This window comes from Lepidochelys kempii, chromosome 7 (genome assembly GCF_965140265.1).
Source record: "Lepidochelys kempii isolate rLepKem1 chromosome 7, rLepKem1.hap2, whole genome shotgun sequence".
Lineage (NCBI taxonomy): Eukaryota > Metazoa > Chordata > Testudines > Cheloniidae > Lepidochelys > Lepidochelys kempii.
The window spans coordinates 111707062-111724348 of NC_133262.1; the positions used below are offsets into that span (position 1 = coordinate 111707062).

At 39.5% G+C, this 17287-nt stretch overlaps 1 protein-coding gene across 1 annotated transcript in view; it reads left to right on the forward strand.

The window, feature by feature from the left end:
• Positions 1–16895, forward strand: part of HSPA12A (heat shock protein family A (Hsp70) member 12A) — an 86369-nt gene extending 69474 nt beyond the window's left edge. Inside the window, exons 7-12 of the mRNA XM_073354259.1 lie at positions 4835–5006; positions 8431–8517; positions 9114–9218; positions 10171–10429; positions 11098–11201; positions 12502–16895. Of these exons, the coding sequence (XP_073210360.1) occupies positions 4835–5006; positions 8431–8517; positions 9114–9218; positions 10171–10429; positions 11098–11201; positions 12502–13136 (1362 nt within the window). The 3' untranslated portion in view covers positions 13137–16895. The remainder of the gene's footprint in view (positions 1–4834; positions 5007–8430; positions 8518–9113; positions 9219–10170; positions 10430–11097; positions 11202–12501) is intronic.
• The last annotated feature ends 392 nt before the right edge of the window (positions 16896–17287 follow it).

Sequence of the window (17287 nt, forward strand, 5' to 3'; positions counted from 1 at the left end):
AAAAAAAACCTCAAATCAAAACGATATTTCATTATGTCCCGTAACATGGCAGACTAGTCTAGGGAGAAGAAGGGTCGTTCTTGAAAACACTGTGACGATGATAATTCTGCATTTCAAATGACTAAGGACTATTTAGGTCTCTGGAACTACTCAGAGCATCGCTATATTGAGGTAGAATCCAGACCTAAACGTTTGTTAATTTGGAGCCAGTCGAATGCTTTCCAAGCCGGCCAAGAGCTAGACCAATCTGGAAATGTTTGTCAGTCACTAGAAATTATTTCTAACTAACTATCACTAGCAATGTTGTAGGAGTGATGCGCTCCAGTGGTCCCAGCTTCTACAGGCAACAGAGCCAGCTTGCCAAGCTAAGGCCTCATCTGTATCAGCGAACCAACTCCTTGCCCCCAATCAGTTGTCCATGCTACAATGCACAATGGATCTTGGGCTGCTTCTGCAATCCTAAGACTAGGTGTTGGAGCATCCAGAGATCCTTTGGAGACAGAGCGTGCACAGCTGAATGGGAGAGAGGCAGTGGCATGCAGAGGCTCCTCCTTACTGGAATGACATTCACAAAATAAGAAATACCAGTGCTAGTACAAAAACCAGCAGTGCAGCACTGCTGATGGCTCAGTACTAAATGAATTATCCATTTTTATGGCTAGAACCCCCTGTTCACTTGGTGTTACCTGGTGTTTAAGCATGTCACCATTTTCCAGACATACCATGTGTCATTTTTCAAGAAAAGTAGCTGCCCTGCCCCATAGCTAGCAAGGTCTCCTGAGCCCAAAAGGAAGTTATACCTGCATGCACTGAGAATTGTACCTTCAGGTAGGCTACTCATCAAAGACTGCCTGGCTAATTATTGTTAAATATTTGCATGATGCATCATGGTTTCTGTGCGCTCTACACAGAGAATAAAAGCAGAATCCATGGCCACATCCTGAAAGGTTACAATCTAGCGTGGTCCACACTCATTAATTTTCAGAAATGAGATGCTCAGTATAGAAAATAATCTATGTTAAGTCTTCGAGATAAATCCAGTGGTCATTAAGACACAAACTACCGTTGTCCTTGAGTTGGGATAGATTGGCTTGGCTTTTATGTATTTATATTGTAGAGGGAACACCGGTCTGCTTCCTTGATGTTACATAAGTAGCTGAGCTTTATGCAAACTGAGTGGGCTGGGGTAAGGAAGTCCACCCCTCCAATCTTGAGTCAGGATGTGAGGCTGCAGTGCTGTACCCCATAGCCTAGGCTGGAGTAAGAGCCATAGCATCTCCACATTGATCTACGTAGAGTCAAATACCAGGTCCCTTTTCCTGGCCCATCCTGGGGTATTACAGCCCACTAAAACCTAAATCTCCCCCTTTTAATAGTTGTATGTGTGCACATATATTTGAGAGCATGAAAAAAGGCGGAAAGAAAGACACAAAGACAGAAATTACACACAGCCCCAGAGACACATGCCTTACCATCTTCAGCAGCCATATTCTTTTATTCATGTTGACCTTGTCCTGCTCTTCCCTTTACCGCCTGTGCCCAATGCTTGACCACACTCCTTGTGCATGTGTCCTCAACTTACATCATAAACTTCATGGGATAATGACATTGTCTTTTATGTGTCTGTACCAGTCATATTTAGGGTGCTGTAGTAAGGGAAGTTCCAGCACCACATTCCACCCCACAAGTCCATGCTTTCTGTCTCTACATACATGTGTTTGTGTGTGTCACACTGTACATTATATAGAGACAAACATGTATAATCTATTATTGGGAGAGCTGGTATCAACCCCTAGATTTTGGTTGCATACCACTTTTCATGATTAAAAATTCTTGCCATTTCTTTCTTTCTTTCTTGTTTTGAGAAACACTAACACCTCCATGGTTTGCAAATGGCCTTTGAAATTCAGCAGGGAGAAAGTCCTGGAGTTAGAAAAATGCCTTTTCTTTGCCTCACAAAATTCCATTTAGGTTTAGTTGAGTTATCAACTTAAAATTTCCATGTACCTTCTCCCGCATGTGTTCCCCAGGATAACGTTCTGAGTATGTCAAAATGGCTGGACACAAAGCATTCTAAAGAGCGGGTCTCATGCCACTGGCCCTGCCACTGCAGCAGCTGCAACACACATTGTACTGGGAATGCTTAGGAGTTCCTGGAGCAGGAGGAGTGGCGGAAAGAGCTAGACCCATCTGGAATTGTCACCAGCCACATCCCTGGGACACAGTATGTGACCTCGGAATCCTGTCTCCCCTCGAAGGGCAGGAGCCGCTCTTCCAGCTGACGGGGGCCGGAGAGAGAGAAAGCCCCAGGTCAGGCTTCTCCCTGACTACCCACTGGATCCAACACATGGCATCAACAGCCCACCCATCCCCATCCCCCAGGAGATAACAGACTACTGCTGCTTGCTAATGTAGTTAGTCCTATAGCTCAAATAGTAGAAGTCTATGCTGCAATGCTGAAAGTTCAGGTTCAAATCTTGCTGGTGATGCATGGCATGGGGAGGAGGTTATTATAGTTCCATATAACAGAATTTGTTTTTACCTTTTTCTTTTAGAAAAAAATAAACCTAAGAATTTGCCTACAAAAAGCTACATAAAAATAAATTTATTTTGGTTGCAAAGTCACATTCAAATGTTAGGAAATGCCTAATTGACAGTTGAACATGCCACCTTAATTCTGACCATTTGTGCGTCTGCATTATGATATAGATTTTAATTATATTATCACTTAAAATTTTTTCACATACCTTTTTTCCACAGGAACTTTGCCTACTCCAGTGCATAGGTTGGACAGAAAAGGGTGTAACAGAGAGGTTGTGTAGGCAACTATACGCTTATCATTTCCTTTCTTTTAATGTAGTTTTTTTAATATGTAATGTGAGATAGATGTCCAGATTTGACACCCATTCTCATGTTGGACAGTACTTTACTCTATAAATAGCCCCACTGAGTTCAGTGAGACTACTCGTGGCGTAAAATGCTGCCCAGCGTGAGTAAAGGTATCCAAACCTGGCCCGTGGTGAACTGAGCACAGTCCGCAAAGCTTTTATGGTTCATGTGCTTTCAAACCAATGAACAACCTTTGTAAATTTACTCCCATGCCATGGAGTGGGAATTTACTTACCATACAATTTCTCCATTTCACCCTTCCCAGTAGTGGTGGGGAGAGTGATGCTTTTGTTGGAAGTACAGGCCTCTTATGGTTGTTACAAGTGAGAGGAAAAGAACAAGGTGATGAGAAGACAAATGGTGAAACAATCACTTTTGTTGTGCTGAGCAGTCTGGCCTGAGCATTGGCTTATGAACAAGCTTTACTTTCACTTATACCTTCTCATACAAACAAGTTATTTCCCAGCATGTACAACCAGCAGTTGTCTTATTACTATAGTGCAAAGTGTAACTATGTGAACTATTTGGGGTTCCAATGCAGGTCAGCTGTTTTTCCATCTGATCCACTTTTGTTTGTTTGTTTTGTATTTTAAAGGCTTGTTCACATCTTAGGTAATTGTTGTGCCTTTTTCTTTTTTTCTTTTTTTTTGGAAAGCTCTCATGCAGTGACAGTGTCTGTGCATGAATCAAAGCACCCAAAAGTTGCCTGGGAGACTGACAATGAAAACAAATAAATCAAAAAACCATTCTCCTCTTTACCAACATGCTTTAGCATTAAGGAACACAGTTTATCAATAAACAACATTAGCAGGAAAACCTCAACTTGAGTTGGAACTGTAGGAGCTTGGAAATGTCAATGTTGCCTGTCATAAGAGAAAGTCAGAAGCTCAGGGGAAACACCAGAGCTTGTAGGAGAAAAGAAAAGTAAGACAAAAGCACACTTGCCACCTTTTGTGATATTTGGAATTTTTCTTAAAGCCCCAACTCTTGGAGTCATGTGATTACATGAGAATCTTAGGTTTCATGGGGAGGGGCAGAAGTAAGTTTGTAGCCCTTATAGTTGTAGAGAAAACCTTGTAAACATGACCCCTAAAGGCTCACAAACCAGAAAGCAAATAAAAAGAACTGTAAATATGTTGGTTTTAAAATTTTCTTGATTTTTAAGCCAGTCTCATGATGTTTTGCGGGTCTGACATATGATTTTGAATGCATGGGTTGGCAATACTTAGTCTGCATCTTAAAACTATTGCAGAATATAGGTGTGTGTAAAGGTGATGGTATTAGAAAAACTCAACTCTAAGTGAAAAGATGGATATCTGGCAAAGGGCATTATACAGATCAGTGACTTCAGGGGACTCCTCTTGCTGGCTTTCTGCAAGAGCTACTGAGGAAATTTCTTCAGCCCCACCACACATGTGAACAAAATTTGCTGGACTGATACAATAGCCATTGTGTTATCCACTTGCTCTGTGTAGTGATAGGATATAAAATAAGAGTGATGCGTTCATCTTATTGTTACAGTGAAAGGTGGGCAAAGGTATTTCTCCGTTTCTTGACAGAAGGTTGGGACTCTTGAGAAGTTTAGATTTAGCTGGGTTAAGAGGAGTGGAGATTGTAGACAGTTTACCCTGGATTTCAACTGTCTTCTCTAGCTCTCTTTCTCTGCCTATTGTACGCGCTCACCTCATTAACTAGATACTAAGCATGGTAAGTGCATGCATCTTCCCCAGTTACAACCTGCAAACTTGTGAAAACTGAAGACATAATTTTTTGCAGGCCAAGATCCTTAGCCAATGGCTCAGCAGCTTTTTAGTGGCATTTAACTTAGAAAAAAATGCAGAGCTGGTTTAAATGTTCATTGTTCACCTACCAAACCAGTCTGAGATGAAGACTATCTGGTTACATTTTTTCCTACCCCACTTCTCTGCATGATTCTGTTTCACAGGCAGGAATGGCAACTCCTGAAAACCCCGAGCAGCTGATAATTGCCCTGGAACCTGAGGCTGCTTCCATCTACTGCAGAAAGCTCCGCCTTCACCAGATGATAGACCTGAGCAGCAAAGCACCTGTCAATGGTTATAATGGTAGTGACACCGTAGGAGCTGGATTTACACAGGGTACCTCTTCTACTAACTGACTTGAGATCTAGTACCTTTCGGCTACTTTAGATTTGGTCATTAGGGCAGTTTTCTTACCATTTCCTGTAGATTATCATTGCCTCTTTGTGTTAGTGGAACATTTCAGGCTAGTATAGAAAAACTTCTCTATTTACTTTAATTTGACTATTTTGGGCACTGATCCTGCAAACGCTTGTGCTCAGTGCTTAACTTTAAGCATGCAGGTAGCATGATTGACTTTATTGGGACATGAGGGACTACTCACAGGTTTGAAGTTAAGCAAAGGCATAGTGTTTGCAGGATTGGGACCTTACTGTTTTAATGTAATAGCTAATTGTTTCCTAGTGCAGATTTAACTTTATTTTTGTGAGCCAACCATGATGTGTTAAACTAGCTATATTAATTTAACAAGGGATTACACTTGAATTTGCCATCAGACCTTTAATGTTTCTGGAATTTTTGTCAAAAGTTGGGCACTTGGTGATTTTTGGTTCACAATTACATTGGTCACCATGAAATAGTCAGCATTCACCAGTAGTTAGCAAAACTGTGCTACGTGATACGGCATAGCATGTTCTCTGAACTTCGAACAGAAACTAAGTATTGTGCTTCAGATATCATGGTGTGTTATCTATTGTTACTGTGAATGTTGAGTTTTTACTAGCTCCCATGGTAGGTTTGATGCAGACTCGTTTACACTGAGAGGCAGACTATGGAGTGTAATTTAACTGGTTTGCAGATGGATCATCTTTCACTGCAGAAGTTTTTGAAAACTGTCATTCTGATTGAGTCTGAAGTTAGGCAGTAAAGATGGGACAAGTTTTGATGGTAATGTAAAGATCCAAATTATCTGCTAGTGTAAATTGGTGCACTCCATTGACAGTTGTGGAGTTGTGCCAGTTTACCCCCGCAGAGAATTTGGCAAAAGATCTTATATTTTGCATGTTTTCCAGCTCAAAACAGCAAAAACAAATGGAAGATTCTGCTAATAAACCCATTCAAAACATTTTATTTCTCCCTGTCCTTAATGGAAGCCATTTTTTTTTAGTTGACAGGATGTGATGACCCAGTTTGCCCCCAGAAATTTCATAATTAATTAAACTGATTGAGTCCTTTTAATAAAATAGCATGTCTTATTTCTCTAGGTGAAATAATATTTAGCCACCACAATTTGAGCCCTGACCGTGCCACAAAGACCCTGATGCAGGTTTATTCAATAGTACCCCAGGTAAAATTTTCACCGTAGCACAAAGCTATAAAGAGGCTTTGCTCAGGGGTGTCTCTTAATGGGCAGGAGGACAGAAGCATCCCTCCTGTGCCTAGATCACAGAACTTCTTCACAGCTGGAGCCTGAGAAACTGTGCACCCCTAAGCAAGCAATTTTTGGCTGGTGCAACCATGTATTTGTCAATGCATTGGTCTTGCCTCTGCACCTGTCCTCTGGCTGCCATCCTTATTCAGAATGGTGTAGCCCCTGCAGAGCACAGTTCTTACAGAACATAGGGTGCAAACCTGTGTGTGGGTTCACACATTCTGCCCCATCCTCTGTGTAGCTGAGCCACATGCTCAGGACCTTCCGTGACCCCTTACTTGGGCCGCCAGGGCATCTATCCCTATGCAAATGAAAACATTTTGTTGTTTGGTTAAAGGGAGCTACAGGGCTGGGCTGTTGGGCAAAATCTGTTCACAAAGTCATGGGATTCTGTCAAAAGTCTTTTTACAGTTATCTTTCTTTACTTAATAAGGTAAAAGCTGGTATAGACTAAAAGGATTTAATTCAGTTAGAATTAATAGAAACAAGGCGTTGAACGAATTAATTTGGGATTTTATCTAAAATTCAATAAAAGCATGGCAGGTACCCAAGCAAAGCTGAGAAGAGGTCAAGAAGGAAAATCCTTTAAACATAAACAGAAAGAAGCATTTCAAGGACTATTTTAGTTCTGTGTAGTCAAAACAAAGGTTGTAGTCTTCAGAATACTGAGGATAAATTTGCATTAGGAGAGGAAGCATAATCTAATGGTTAAAGGAATGTATCTCAGGTCTGATCCAATGCCTTTTAAAATCAGTGGAAAGGCTCCCATTGACTTCAGTGGGTATTGGATCAGGCCCTTCCTTGGATTCGATCCCTTGTTCTGTTATTGACTCCGGTGTCACTTAACCTTTCTGTGTCTGCTTCTCAACTTGTAAAATGAGGATAATATTATTTGCTTGCATCACAGGAGAACTGAAGTTTTATTCTTTGGCTTTTGATATCCTCTTGATATCCTCAAATGGAAGACACTATAGAAATGTGAAGTGTATTATCATTAGCTAGCAAAATATAAATGTCTTCTTATATACAATAAATGTACCTTTTTTTCTAATATTAGATAGAATTTTTTTAGATGAAATAATATTTTGCTATACCATAGAATGTGTCTGCATTTTTCTGTAGTATCATATAGATGAGTGAAAGTTACATTGGAAATGATTTAGTAGTCATTTAGTTGCACAAGCTAGGTTTAGAAATACTTTAGTGAGACACTTAGCAAATCACATTACATATTTTAAATGTCTTTGTGGAGATTAATGTTCATAAAATGCATTATTGCTATAACTATGTGTTACTGGACTAGACTTCATTTTTAAATCATATGTATTTAAATTGACCTATGCTGGTATATGCAGATATGTAATGGGCCAAATCCTACAGGTCCTCCATCAAGCAAAACTCTAACTGGAATCCAGTGGGAGGTATGGCTGAGTAAAATGAGCAGGATTTACTCCTACAACCCAGGTCCATAGCACAAACCTGACAAAGGCCAAGATTTTCAGAAATAACTAATGATTATGGGTGCTCAAATGGAGATATTTTGAAGGGTCCTAATTTTTAGAAGGGACTGAGCACCTACCCTCCAAAAACTGGGCTCCCTTGAGGCATCTCATCTTAAGCAACCAAAAATGGGGGCACCCAAAATCAGTAATGACTTTTGAAAATCTTGGCCAAAGTGTCCCTTCAATTCCTAGACAGTTTTAAAGTCAAGTCTTGATTATTTTATTATGCTTCAAGTATGCCACCTACTGGCAAAAGTGCATCTTGGCATTTCTAGAACCAAAAAATGTGTCTGTATGTAAATATTTCATTTTGTTAATTAAAAATATAATAAATATGTATTACAAAGAAAGCTTTCTATTATTCTTAGAGGAATATTTGAAATCCAATTATTCTAAGTAAAGAATAGAATATCTGATATTTTTCTTTCCAGAACTCAGTTTGTAAATTCCTAATTCTAGTACAGCAATTTTTGTTCATCTGTTTTGTTAGAACCTTATTGAATGATACATAGAAAGCTCTCATTCTGCTTGTGCTTGCTTCCTGCACTGTATGTCATCAGCTTGTTCCTGCTTTCTAATGCTTAGTAATTTTCTCTCTGTCAATGATTAGCTAAAGAACACATCCGTCGTAATCGGCAGAGCCGCACCTTTTTGGTGGAAAATGTCATAGGAGAGATCTGGTCCGAGTTGGAAGAAGGTAGCGTCCTTTTGTGACTTATCTTTGCTCTTGCTGGTTTTATATTGCTGGCAAAAAACCCAGAAACCTTTCCCATAAATTTGTTATGTGCTTTTGGTATTCTCAAAATGACTGTATTTTCCTTTAAATTACAAAGCATGCTCTGCTCTTAGTCTACAAGGCTGAGCGAGAATTTTGCATGCTCTAGAGAAGCACATATTATTAAGTTGATGGGTTGTAAAAAGGATGAACCCAGATTTTAAAACACAAGCCAGGGCATAATGTCCTCAGAATACACCTCGTAAGTAAGTTGGTACTGTAACATTTCTGCAGAACTGTTCACGCGATGGCACGCACAATTCCACTTATCACAAAGATACATTCTCCCCACATGGGTGCTTAAATCTGTAGCACACAAGTTTCACTTCCATTATAAATCACTGCAAATTATTCCATTAGGAACTGCTAATTTTCAAGCCAGATGTTCCCAGTACACATGTTCATGGCTTTCTGCTCGGGATGCCCGCAGTATTAGTATTTAGTATTGCTTAAGTATTAGTAGACTGTTGTGTTGATGCCGATGAAAATGATGTATGCTTGTTCCTGTTGCTTCATAGGTGACCGGTACATAGTTGTTGACAGTGGAGGAGGCACAGTGGATCTCACTGTCCATCAGATCAGGCTACCTGAAGGACACCTGAAGGAACTGTACAAGGCAACTGGTAAAATTACAAGCGAAATGAGTAGTGAATAATGTATAGTACTTGGAGTTTGATCTTACACCCTTACTACCAGTAAGGATGTTGTAATTCAAAAGGTCTTGCTAATTTCATGTGATTTCTGAACTGCTAGTCAGTAGATAGTGTTAAATAATATTGTGTATATGTTTACTATGAGAAAAGTAAAACATCGCCAGCATTGGTCTGACTTCCATCACTCACACGCTAGCCATCTCTCCTCTCATTTAATCTCTCATAGGTCATCTCTAAACTGTGGTGACCTGCCTGGGCATTTAGGGGGTCACTATATGGCTGGCTGATAGTCAGAACAAAAGATTGTTGTAAAGTCCCACCAGGCTATTAACCGAGTGATTTGTTAGAATAACAGTATTCTCCCGCAGATTCATGTAGAATCACACATGCACCATTAAGTTCGAGAGGTAGAGCACTGAGATGGGTCCATCACCCTGATGAGAAAGGTGTGCCCCTATCTCAAATCAAATGACATGGTGATTGGTCCATGGCCAGGAAGTAAAATTCAACTCCCCAAGTTACATTCCCATCCCCAACTCCAGATCCAGTTGAGCTTTGCCATTAGCTACCTGAGACAATCCCTTAGTTGTCATAGCACCTGGGACCAACAATCCTGGGTTGGTCCTCTTCTGTATGAGTCCTGAACTCTCAGCCTTGGTGACTCCAGTGTCACCAAAGAGGAACCCAGCATATGTCTTTCTCTGTGCAGCAGGGCAACTTATTCATGAATACAAGCTCCATCTTGATCTCCTCATATACAAGAGAGTGTTTCCCTGACAGTGAAAATACACTTATCATGCTCTGGATCATTGCATTTTATCATCTGCTTAGCTATGTCAGTATGATCTGGATTTGTATATGATGGGCTCAAATTCTAATTAGCGACACAATATGTTAAAGATATGTTTTGTTTCTAACACAGGTGGGCCATATGGTTCTGTAGGCGTGGACTACGAGTTTGAAAAACTCCTGTGTAAAATATTTGGAGAGGATTTTATTGAACAATTTAAAATCAAGCGTCCTGCTGCTTGGGTGGATCTGATGATAGCGTTTGAGTCCCGTAAAAGGGCAGCAGCCCCAGACAGAACCAATCCACTGAATATCACTCTGCCTTTCTCCTTCATTGACTATTATAAGAAGTTTCGAGGTCACAGCGTGGAACATGCTTTAAGGAAAAGCAAGTAAGTAGGCAACTGAACCTGGATAGATTCATAATTAACTACTCACTGCTGGAAAGAATAATAATTAAAATATCCTAATTACAAGTAGCATAATAGATTGTAGTGAGAAAATGTAATCTAATGATGGGAAAATCATACTGCCTCAGATACAGTTACCAGAAAATAAAGTTATATTCTAGCTTTTCTTAAGAGTTTTTTCCGAAACACTTGCATCCTGCTGTAGACGTCTTTCTGCAAGTTCCATTAGACCATCTTCACTTATATGGCACCATTTCCTAAGGTTCCACACTGAGACAGTCTCCTGTATTTCTGGCCATATTCAGTGCGGCTAAGAGTCACCTTCCCATTTATCTGATTCTGGGCTGACCAGAAACCACAAGAGCATCTGGTGTAATTTAAAGCAGCCCACACCAACTGTAGCAGTTCCATAGAGAGTTTCACCCTTTACACACTCTGGGCCCAGCATGCCCTTCATACAGTGGGTTGCAGGAGCCAGTGGGACACAGCTGTGGGATATAGCTGGCCATTTGACGTACCTCAAGTGACGTACTTAATGTAGAGGCTGTAAATCTGTGAATTTCTTGTCAGCCATGTACTACTGCTCAAGTACTGTCTTACTCTCAACATTAGAACTCATTTTAACAGCCTCCTTTGCTCTTTTGTTGCAGCGTGGATTTTGTCAAGTGGTCCTCCCAAGGAATGCTAAGGATGAGTCCAGATGCAATGAATGCCCTTTTCAAACCTACAATTGACCAGATCATTCAACATCTTAGTATGTATCAAGGTGTCATGAGTCTGTGACTGGACGTAAATTGAAGTTTGATTTATCCAAATACTCATCTATCACAGCCCCCAAACTGGGAATTACATTCAGTGGGGTAATTTGACCCCACAAATTGGGGGTGAGGAATTTAAGTCCCCCAAATTACCCCAAAAATTACTATCAGGGTTGCTCCAAGTCAGCTAGTATCTTAATAGATATTTCTAGCTATTCTGTAGCTGTTGACCAGGCAATCAGTACTAAAGCTGCATACATTTTATTTCCTCTTGAGCTTTCAGGAATATAAATCATTAGAAGATTGAAACCTAATTAATAGTCAATATCCTTTCTTTCTTTCTTTCTTTCTTTCTTTCTTTCTTTCTTTCTTTCTTTCTATTATATATTAGAATATTTGGAATATAGTGTCCAATTTTGGGCATCCTATATGAAAAAAATCATAATTATATTAGAGCACGGCATAATAAGGCAACTAATATAAATGCAGCAAAATAGCTTATATATGAATAGAAAATGAGAGAACTAGGATTATTTTGTTTTGACAGATAATTGAGACAGTATGATTGAAGCATTTAAACTAGGTACAGGTAAATGTAACATTAAACTTAATAGATATGAGTTTTTTGGATAGACTAGAACTAGAGAACATGGGTTTAAGTAAAGAGGGAACATATGTAAGAAGGATTTAAGGAGGTATTATTTTGCAGGTGGAATACATTTCAGTTGAGAAGGTGGAATCAGAATTATTAATATATTTTAAAATTGGGTGATTATATGTAATGTAATCAAGGGAGCATTAGTCAGTTTTGCCTGGGAATACCTGGCTGCTGTCTTGGATGTCAGGAGCTCATGGGGGATATTTCATCTAGCAGGCTTCCCTCTCTGCCCCCAGACTGGCTGTTGGATTGGTTTGCACAGAAATGTGCCCGCTTTCATCTAGCAGAAAAAATAAAAATAAAAATATGGCTTAAGAGAAAAATAAGTTTTAAAATGTGTATCTGGACTCTACTACTTCAAAATTTTCTTCTGTTTTGAGGGCCCCCTCAGGCACATCCTCCATGTTAAATACAGGACATTTCTCTCCCGAAACAATAGAATCTTTCAGAACAAAAGACACTTTGGAGGTGTCACAGAGTTTATGGAGCCATTCCAGACACATGCCTTCTTTCTGGTCCTATGTGTGGATATTTGTGATGGGGCGCCCATCGTGTCTCTTGCGAGATTATTTCATGGTCTAATCGGTTTTGCCATTAGGAAGTTTTCCTAGCTGAGCAGGCTTTGTCTTTCTGTTTAGGTGACTTGTTTGAAAAGCCAGAAGTAACCAATGTCAAGTTTCTGTTCCTGGTGGGTGGATTTGCCGAAGCCCCTTTACTCCAACAAGCTGTCCAGAATGCTTTCGGTTCAAAATGTCGAATCATCATTCCTCAGGATGTGGGCCTCACTATCCTCAAAGGCGCTGTCCTTTTTGGCTTAGACCCCGCTGTCATCAAAGTGCGACGTTCCCCTCTGACCTATGGGGTGGGGGTCCTGAATCGGTTTGTGGAAGGAAAGCACCCGCCGGAGAAGCTGCTGGTTAAAGATGGCACACGCTGGTGCACTGACGTCTTCGACAAATTTATCTCAGCCGACCAATCTGTAGCTCTTGGAGAAACAGTGTCACGCAGTTACACACCTGCCAAGCCTTCCCAGTTAGTAATAGTGATCAATATCTACAGCTCAGAGGAAGATAATGTCAGTTTCATCACTGAGCCCAGAGTGAAAAAGTGTGGCACTCTTCGTCTGGATCTCACAGGAACTGATACTTTGGTGCCAACTCGAAGGGAGATCAAAACGCTAATGCAGTTTGGGGACACTGAGATTAAAGCCATGGCCATTGATGTTGCCACTTCTAAGAGTGTCAAAGCTGGTATTGATTTCTTAAATTACTAAAAGTCCCCTCCTACCGTGGTCCATCTGCGAGACTTATTATTTCAGTGTTCCATTTTCTGACTTTCATATATGACACAATCCACTTGAATTTCAGCAGGCTAGATAAGAACAGCCAATAGGTAGAGATATATCAAGGTTTATTTGCCTCTTAAATGGTCTAGTGAGATTTTCAAAAGTCCTAAGAGGTTTAGGAGCACAAGTCCCATTGAAAGTCAATGTTCCTAAATCACTTAGATGCATTTGAAAATCTCACCTCTATTAAATAGTATAAACTTGTCAGGTGCTAAAGATTAAGCTGAAGATTCCAAAATGGTTGCAAAAATTTACCTGCAGGATTGTTGTGGGGATTGGTTATTTGATCAGCACTATCTTCTGACTATGAGAACACATCACTTTTTGCAGTGTTCATTTGTTTTAGGTATTTTGGCCAAATTTTTCCAAATCTGGATGCCTAAAGTTGGGCTCCTAAATCTGTATTTAGGCACATAAGGAATAGAGACCTGATTTTCAAAGATGCTGACACCCACATCTCCCGCTAACTTCACTAGGAATGGACAATATTCACCAATTTGAAATAATCAGGACTCTTCTGTGTTAGGTGCCTGTGTATGGATTTAGGAGCCTAACAGTAAGTACTGAGGTTTGAAAATGTCTGCCTTTATTTCTAAAGCTCTTATTTCTATAAAACTGAACAGCTGTTACCCTGGTTTAGATTTGCAAATTCTCTGATAACAAAGAAACTTTCCATTTTAGGGTTTTTTTTATCAGTATTAATCTGAAATCTATTATTGCATTCTTTGACAAGTTAATCCACTGGTTTATCATTTTGGAAGAGTGCTCAGTTGAGGACTTCCCCAGAAGCGTATACAAGTGAAAAATGGAAAGTTTTCTGGATCAATAATGTTATAAATTTTAAAGTAAACATTTTAGTTGAACAAAATGTATTTTGGAAGTGTGCTGCAGAGGCAGTAAGTAATGTAGGAGACAGAGAACAAAAGCCCCAGGTCATCAATGAGCGCCCGCCAGACACCAGAGTTCAGTGCATGCTTAGGGGTCTGTCTGTAATGCAGGCAGAATACACTACTGCGTGTGGTGTCACCATGCTTTCCAAATGGTACCGCTTTACGAAGATGTCTTCCAACACTCACACAACTGGAGCACCGCAGCTCCAGATAGGGCAGTTTTCATTTTATAAAAAACTACGGACGAGCCAGTTCTGGAACCCTGCATCCCCCATGAACTGGGAAGCTCAGATTCAAATCCAGACCCCCATCTAATCTTGAGGGCTTGGACAAACCTGTAGCATCAGCTGAAAAACACTGATATTTTTAATACTTTTATCATTTTTATTTTAAACAAGGCTGCCCCTTCACCTGCTGCAATGTATTACACTTTCAAGGCATTGAAAGGTTAATTATTTACCGGAACCCTTTTCCTTTAGTTAAGCATAGGTTAAAACCATAGAAGCCATTACTGACGGTTTTTGAAAAAGGAAGCTTTATCAATCACTTTAGTAATTTATGCCCCAATTCTGCACTTCTTACTTGAGGATACTGCTTAATTGGGATTTTGCCTAAGAAAAGAGTGCAGGATTGGGCCCTTATATTCTGCCCTTGAATTCTTTGTCTCTCTCTTGCAGAATTCCCTAGTAGAATGTGAAAAAAATGTACTGAATTAAATAAAAAAGGGACTGGAAAATGCTAGTAACATTATCTGGCTAGGTATTTCTTATAGAGTTACAAACTGCTTGCTAGCATTGTTTCCTGCTACTTGCTCTGCTTAAAGTGTTAAATATAAGATTTCTTTAGGTTGCCTTTCCTGGTTTACAAATAAGAGAACCTTTAAGATGAGTTATGAACAATATAATTTTATGTATATACAATATTTAAATACTGTACAGACTCTTTCTTTCTACAGTGCTATTTTCTTGTATAAAAATGCTCTTCGCCTCTGTTGATTGCATTCCTCTGTTAATTTTAAATAACACAGATTCTCACTCAGCTTTTGTAATTATAGGCTTTTAAAGATGGTAAGATATGGAATGTGTAAGGCTGATCTTATAATAATGGGAGAACAGTGTCGGTGTGTCAGAGAACACAACCGTCTTCCTGCAATGCAAGTCAGACCAGTTGAGCATACTACACAGACATGCTAGTCAGTTGCTGGGGTTTTTGTTTCTTGTTTCAAATGGTCACCATTTCATTTTCAAGAATGCATCATGATAATGAATGACTTCTCCTGTAAAATATGTGAAAATTTAGAACTTATGCCTTGAGACTTCAGATATATGACATGTACTTACCCACCTACCTAGGGAAGGCTATGTATCATGACAGATCCAGGCTATGCCAGCCTGCTTGAGTTGTGGATCTGGCCCAATACTTTGTCTAATAGTGCCAAAATATGACTTGCATAAAGAAAAGCAGGTTTAAGATCCTTACATCCAATGTTAAATTATGTGGGTCCAATTCTGCATAGACTTGTAGCCTGCAGAACTCCATTGATATTAAAATATTTACATGGCCTTAAGTCAGTGCAGAATTAAGGCTAATAATGCCTTGTTACATGGATGCAATATCCACTGAATGGAGATCCAGCTGGGATTAATTTGTCCCTTTATTTGTGAGTGTTGCTTTCAGCATGTCAGCAGTGAATGAAGGGAGCTCTGCAGCCCCTCAGAAATGTAGCTCCTGAACAACAGTGATTCTCTGCACATTTTATATTCACCTTTTAAAAGATTCAAACTTGATCCAAGCTTTTTGTTGTTTAAAAGATTTTGTTGTTGTGAAATGAGAAGAGTTTCCACACGTTTGCACCCCACCTTCCTCTGCAATCTAATAGGAGCACTGTAAAACTTATTTTCCCAGAACTGAGGATTGCTGAGCAAACGACCACTCAGTCCCCAATTCATTCCCTTGACCTGACCTCCCCAACCCCTCCCCCCACAAAATAGAAAGTCTAGCCTTTTAGAATTAGAACTAGAATCTTACACTGCAACTACATGCTGTAGTTTGTAGCCCTTTTAAACAACTTCAAAATATAAGTGGCATATGGAAGCCCATTTTAACAACATAAATTGAACCATCTGTTAGGCTGGTAAAACTGGTATGAACTTCAATAGGACAAAAGTTTCTAATTGAGTTGTTTATGGAATAGACATTCAAGTGTATTCTGAAGCAAATTCCCCGCAGAACACTTATCAATAGGCATTTCAGACTACATTGTGCTATTTTAAGCGAACAAACCCTCCAGTCCTTAAGCAAAACTCCCAGTGACTTCAATGGAAGTTCTGCTTGGGTGACAACTTGAGAGTTTGACCTAAAGTTGCTTAGCTCTAGTTTGGAAATTAGTAGCTTGCTGTGGTTGAGTCTGATGAATGTACAATGATGGTAAAGACAGCATGTATCAGTATTCTTACACCGATTTTTCTATACAGGAGATTGAATGCGTTATTATGAGAAGGCCTAATTACATATTGCAGAGATTTAATAGCTGAGATAAGCTGCATATTTATACTACAAAGTGGCTTAAATGGATGAATGGCATAAAAGTTGTTGGGCATAACATTACAGTACTCACCTGCTTGGAGTATTCTTAAACTATATTATAAAATATCAGTCATCGTGGTCTTGTTCACCTCTCTGTGCAAGATAAATTCAAATTTCACCGACCTTTGGAGCAGTTCACAACTTGTTAGGATTGTACCTGAGTACTCTTGTGTCTTCAAAAGTGTCCAATAAAATACAATAAAGCTCTGGATTTTGTGTGATAGAGTGTTTTATTACAGTTCATCTTTGGTTTTAATGGAAAAATTGTTATAAAAAGTACTGCAAATGTTTTTAGAAAGTAGCAGGTTTTAGCATAGATTTAAATATACTTCTCCTGCATTTGCTTATTTTTTAATGTGCACAACAGAGCAAAGATGGCATAGTTTACATATGTTGTAGATTATTAGGAGACTCCTGCTGGTTGATCCAACTCTCTCTATATTGTTAGATATAGCTAAGGCATAAATGGCTTTGTAATGCCAAAAAGCATATTATGCACTCTTGTATACTGCAAAGACATTATGAACAATGAGAGAGAGCTGGGAAATGGTTGGCAGCACAATTAGAGAAGCACATTGCCACAGCTTCTATGTTTTAAGGTAC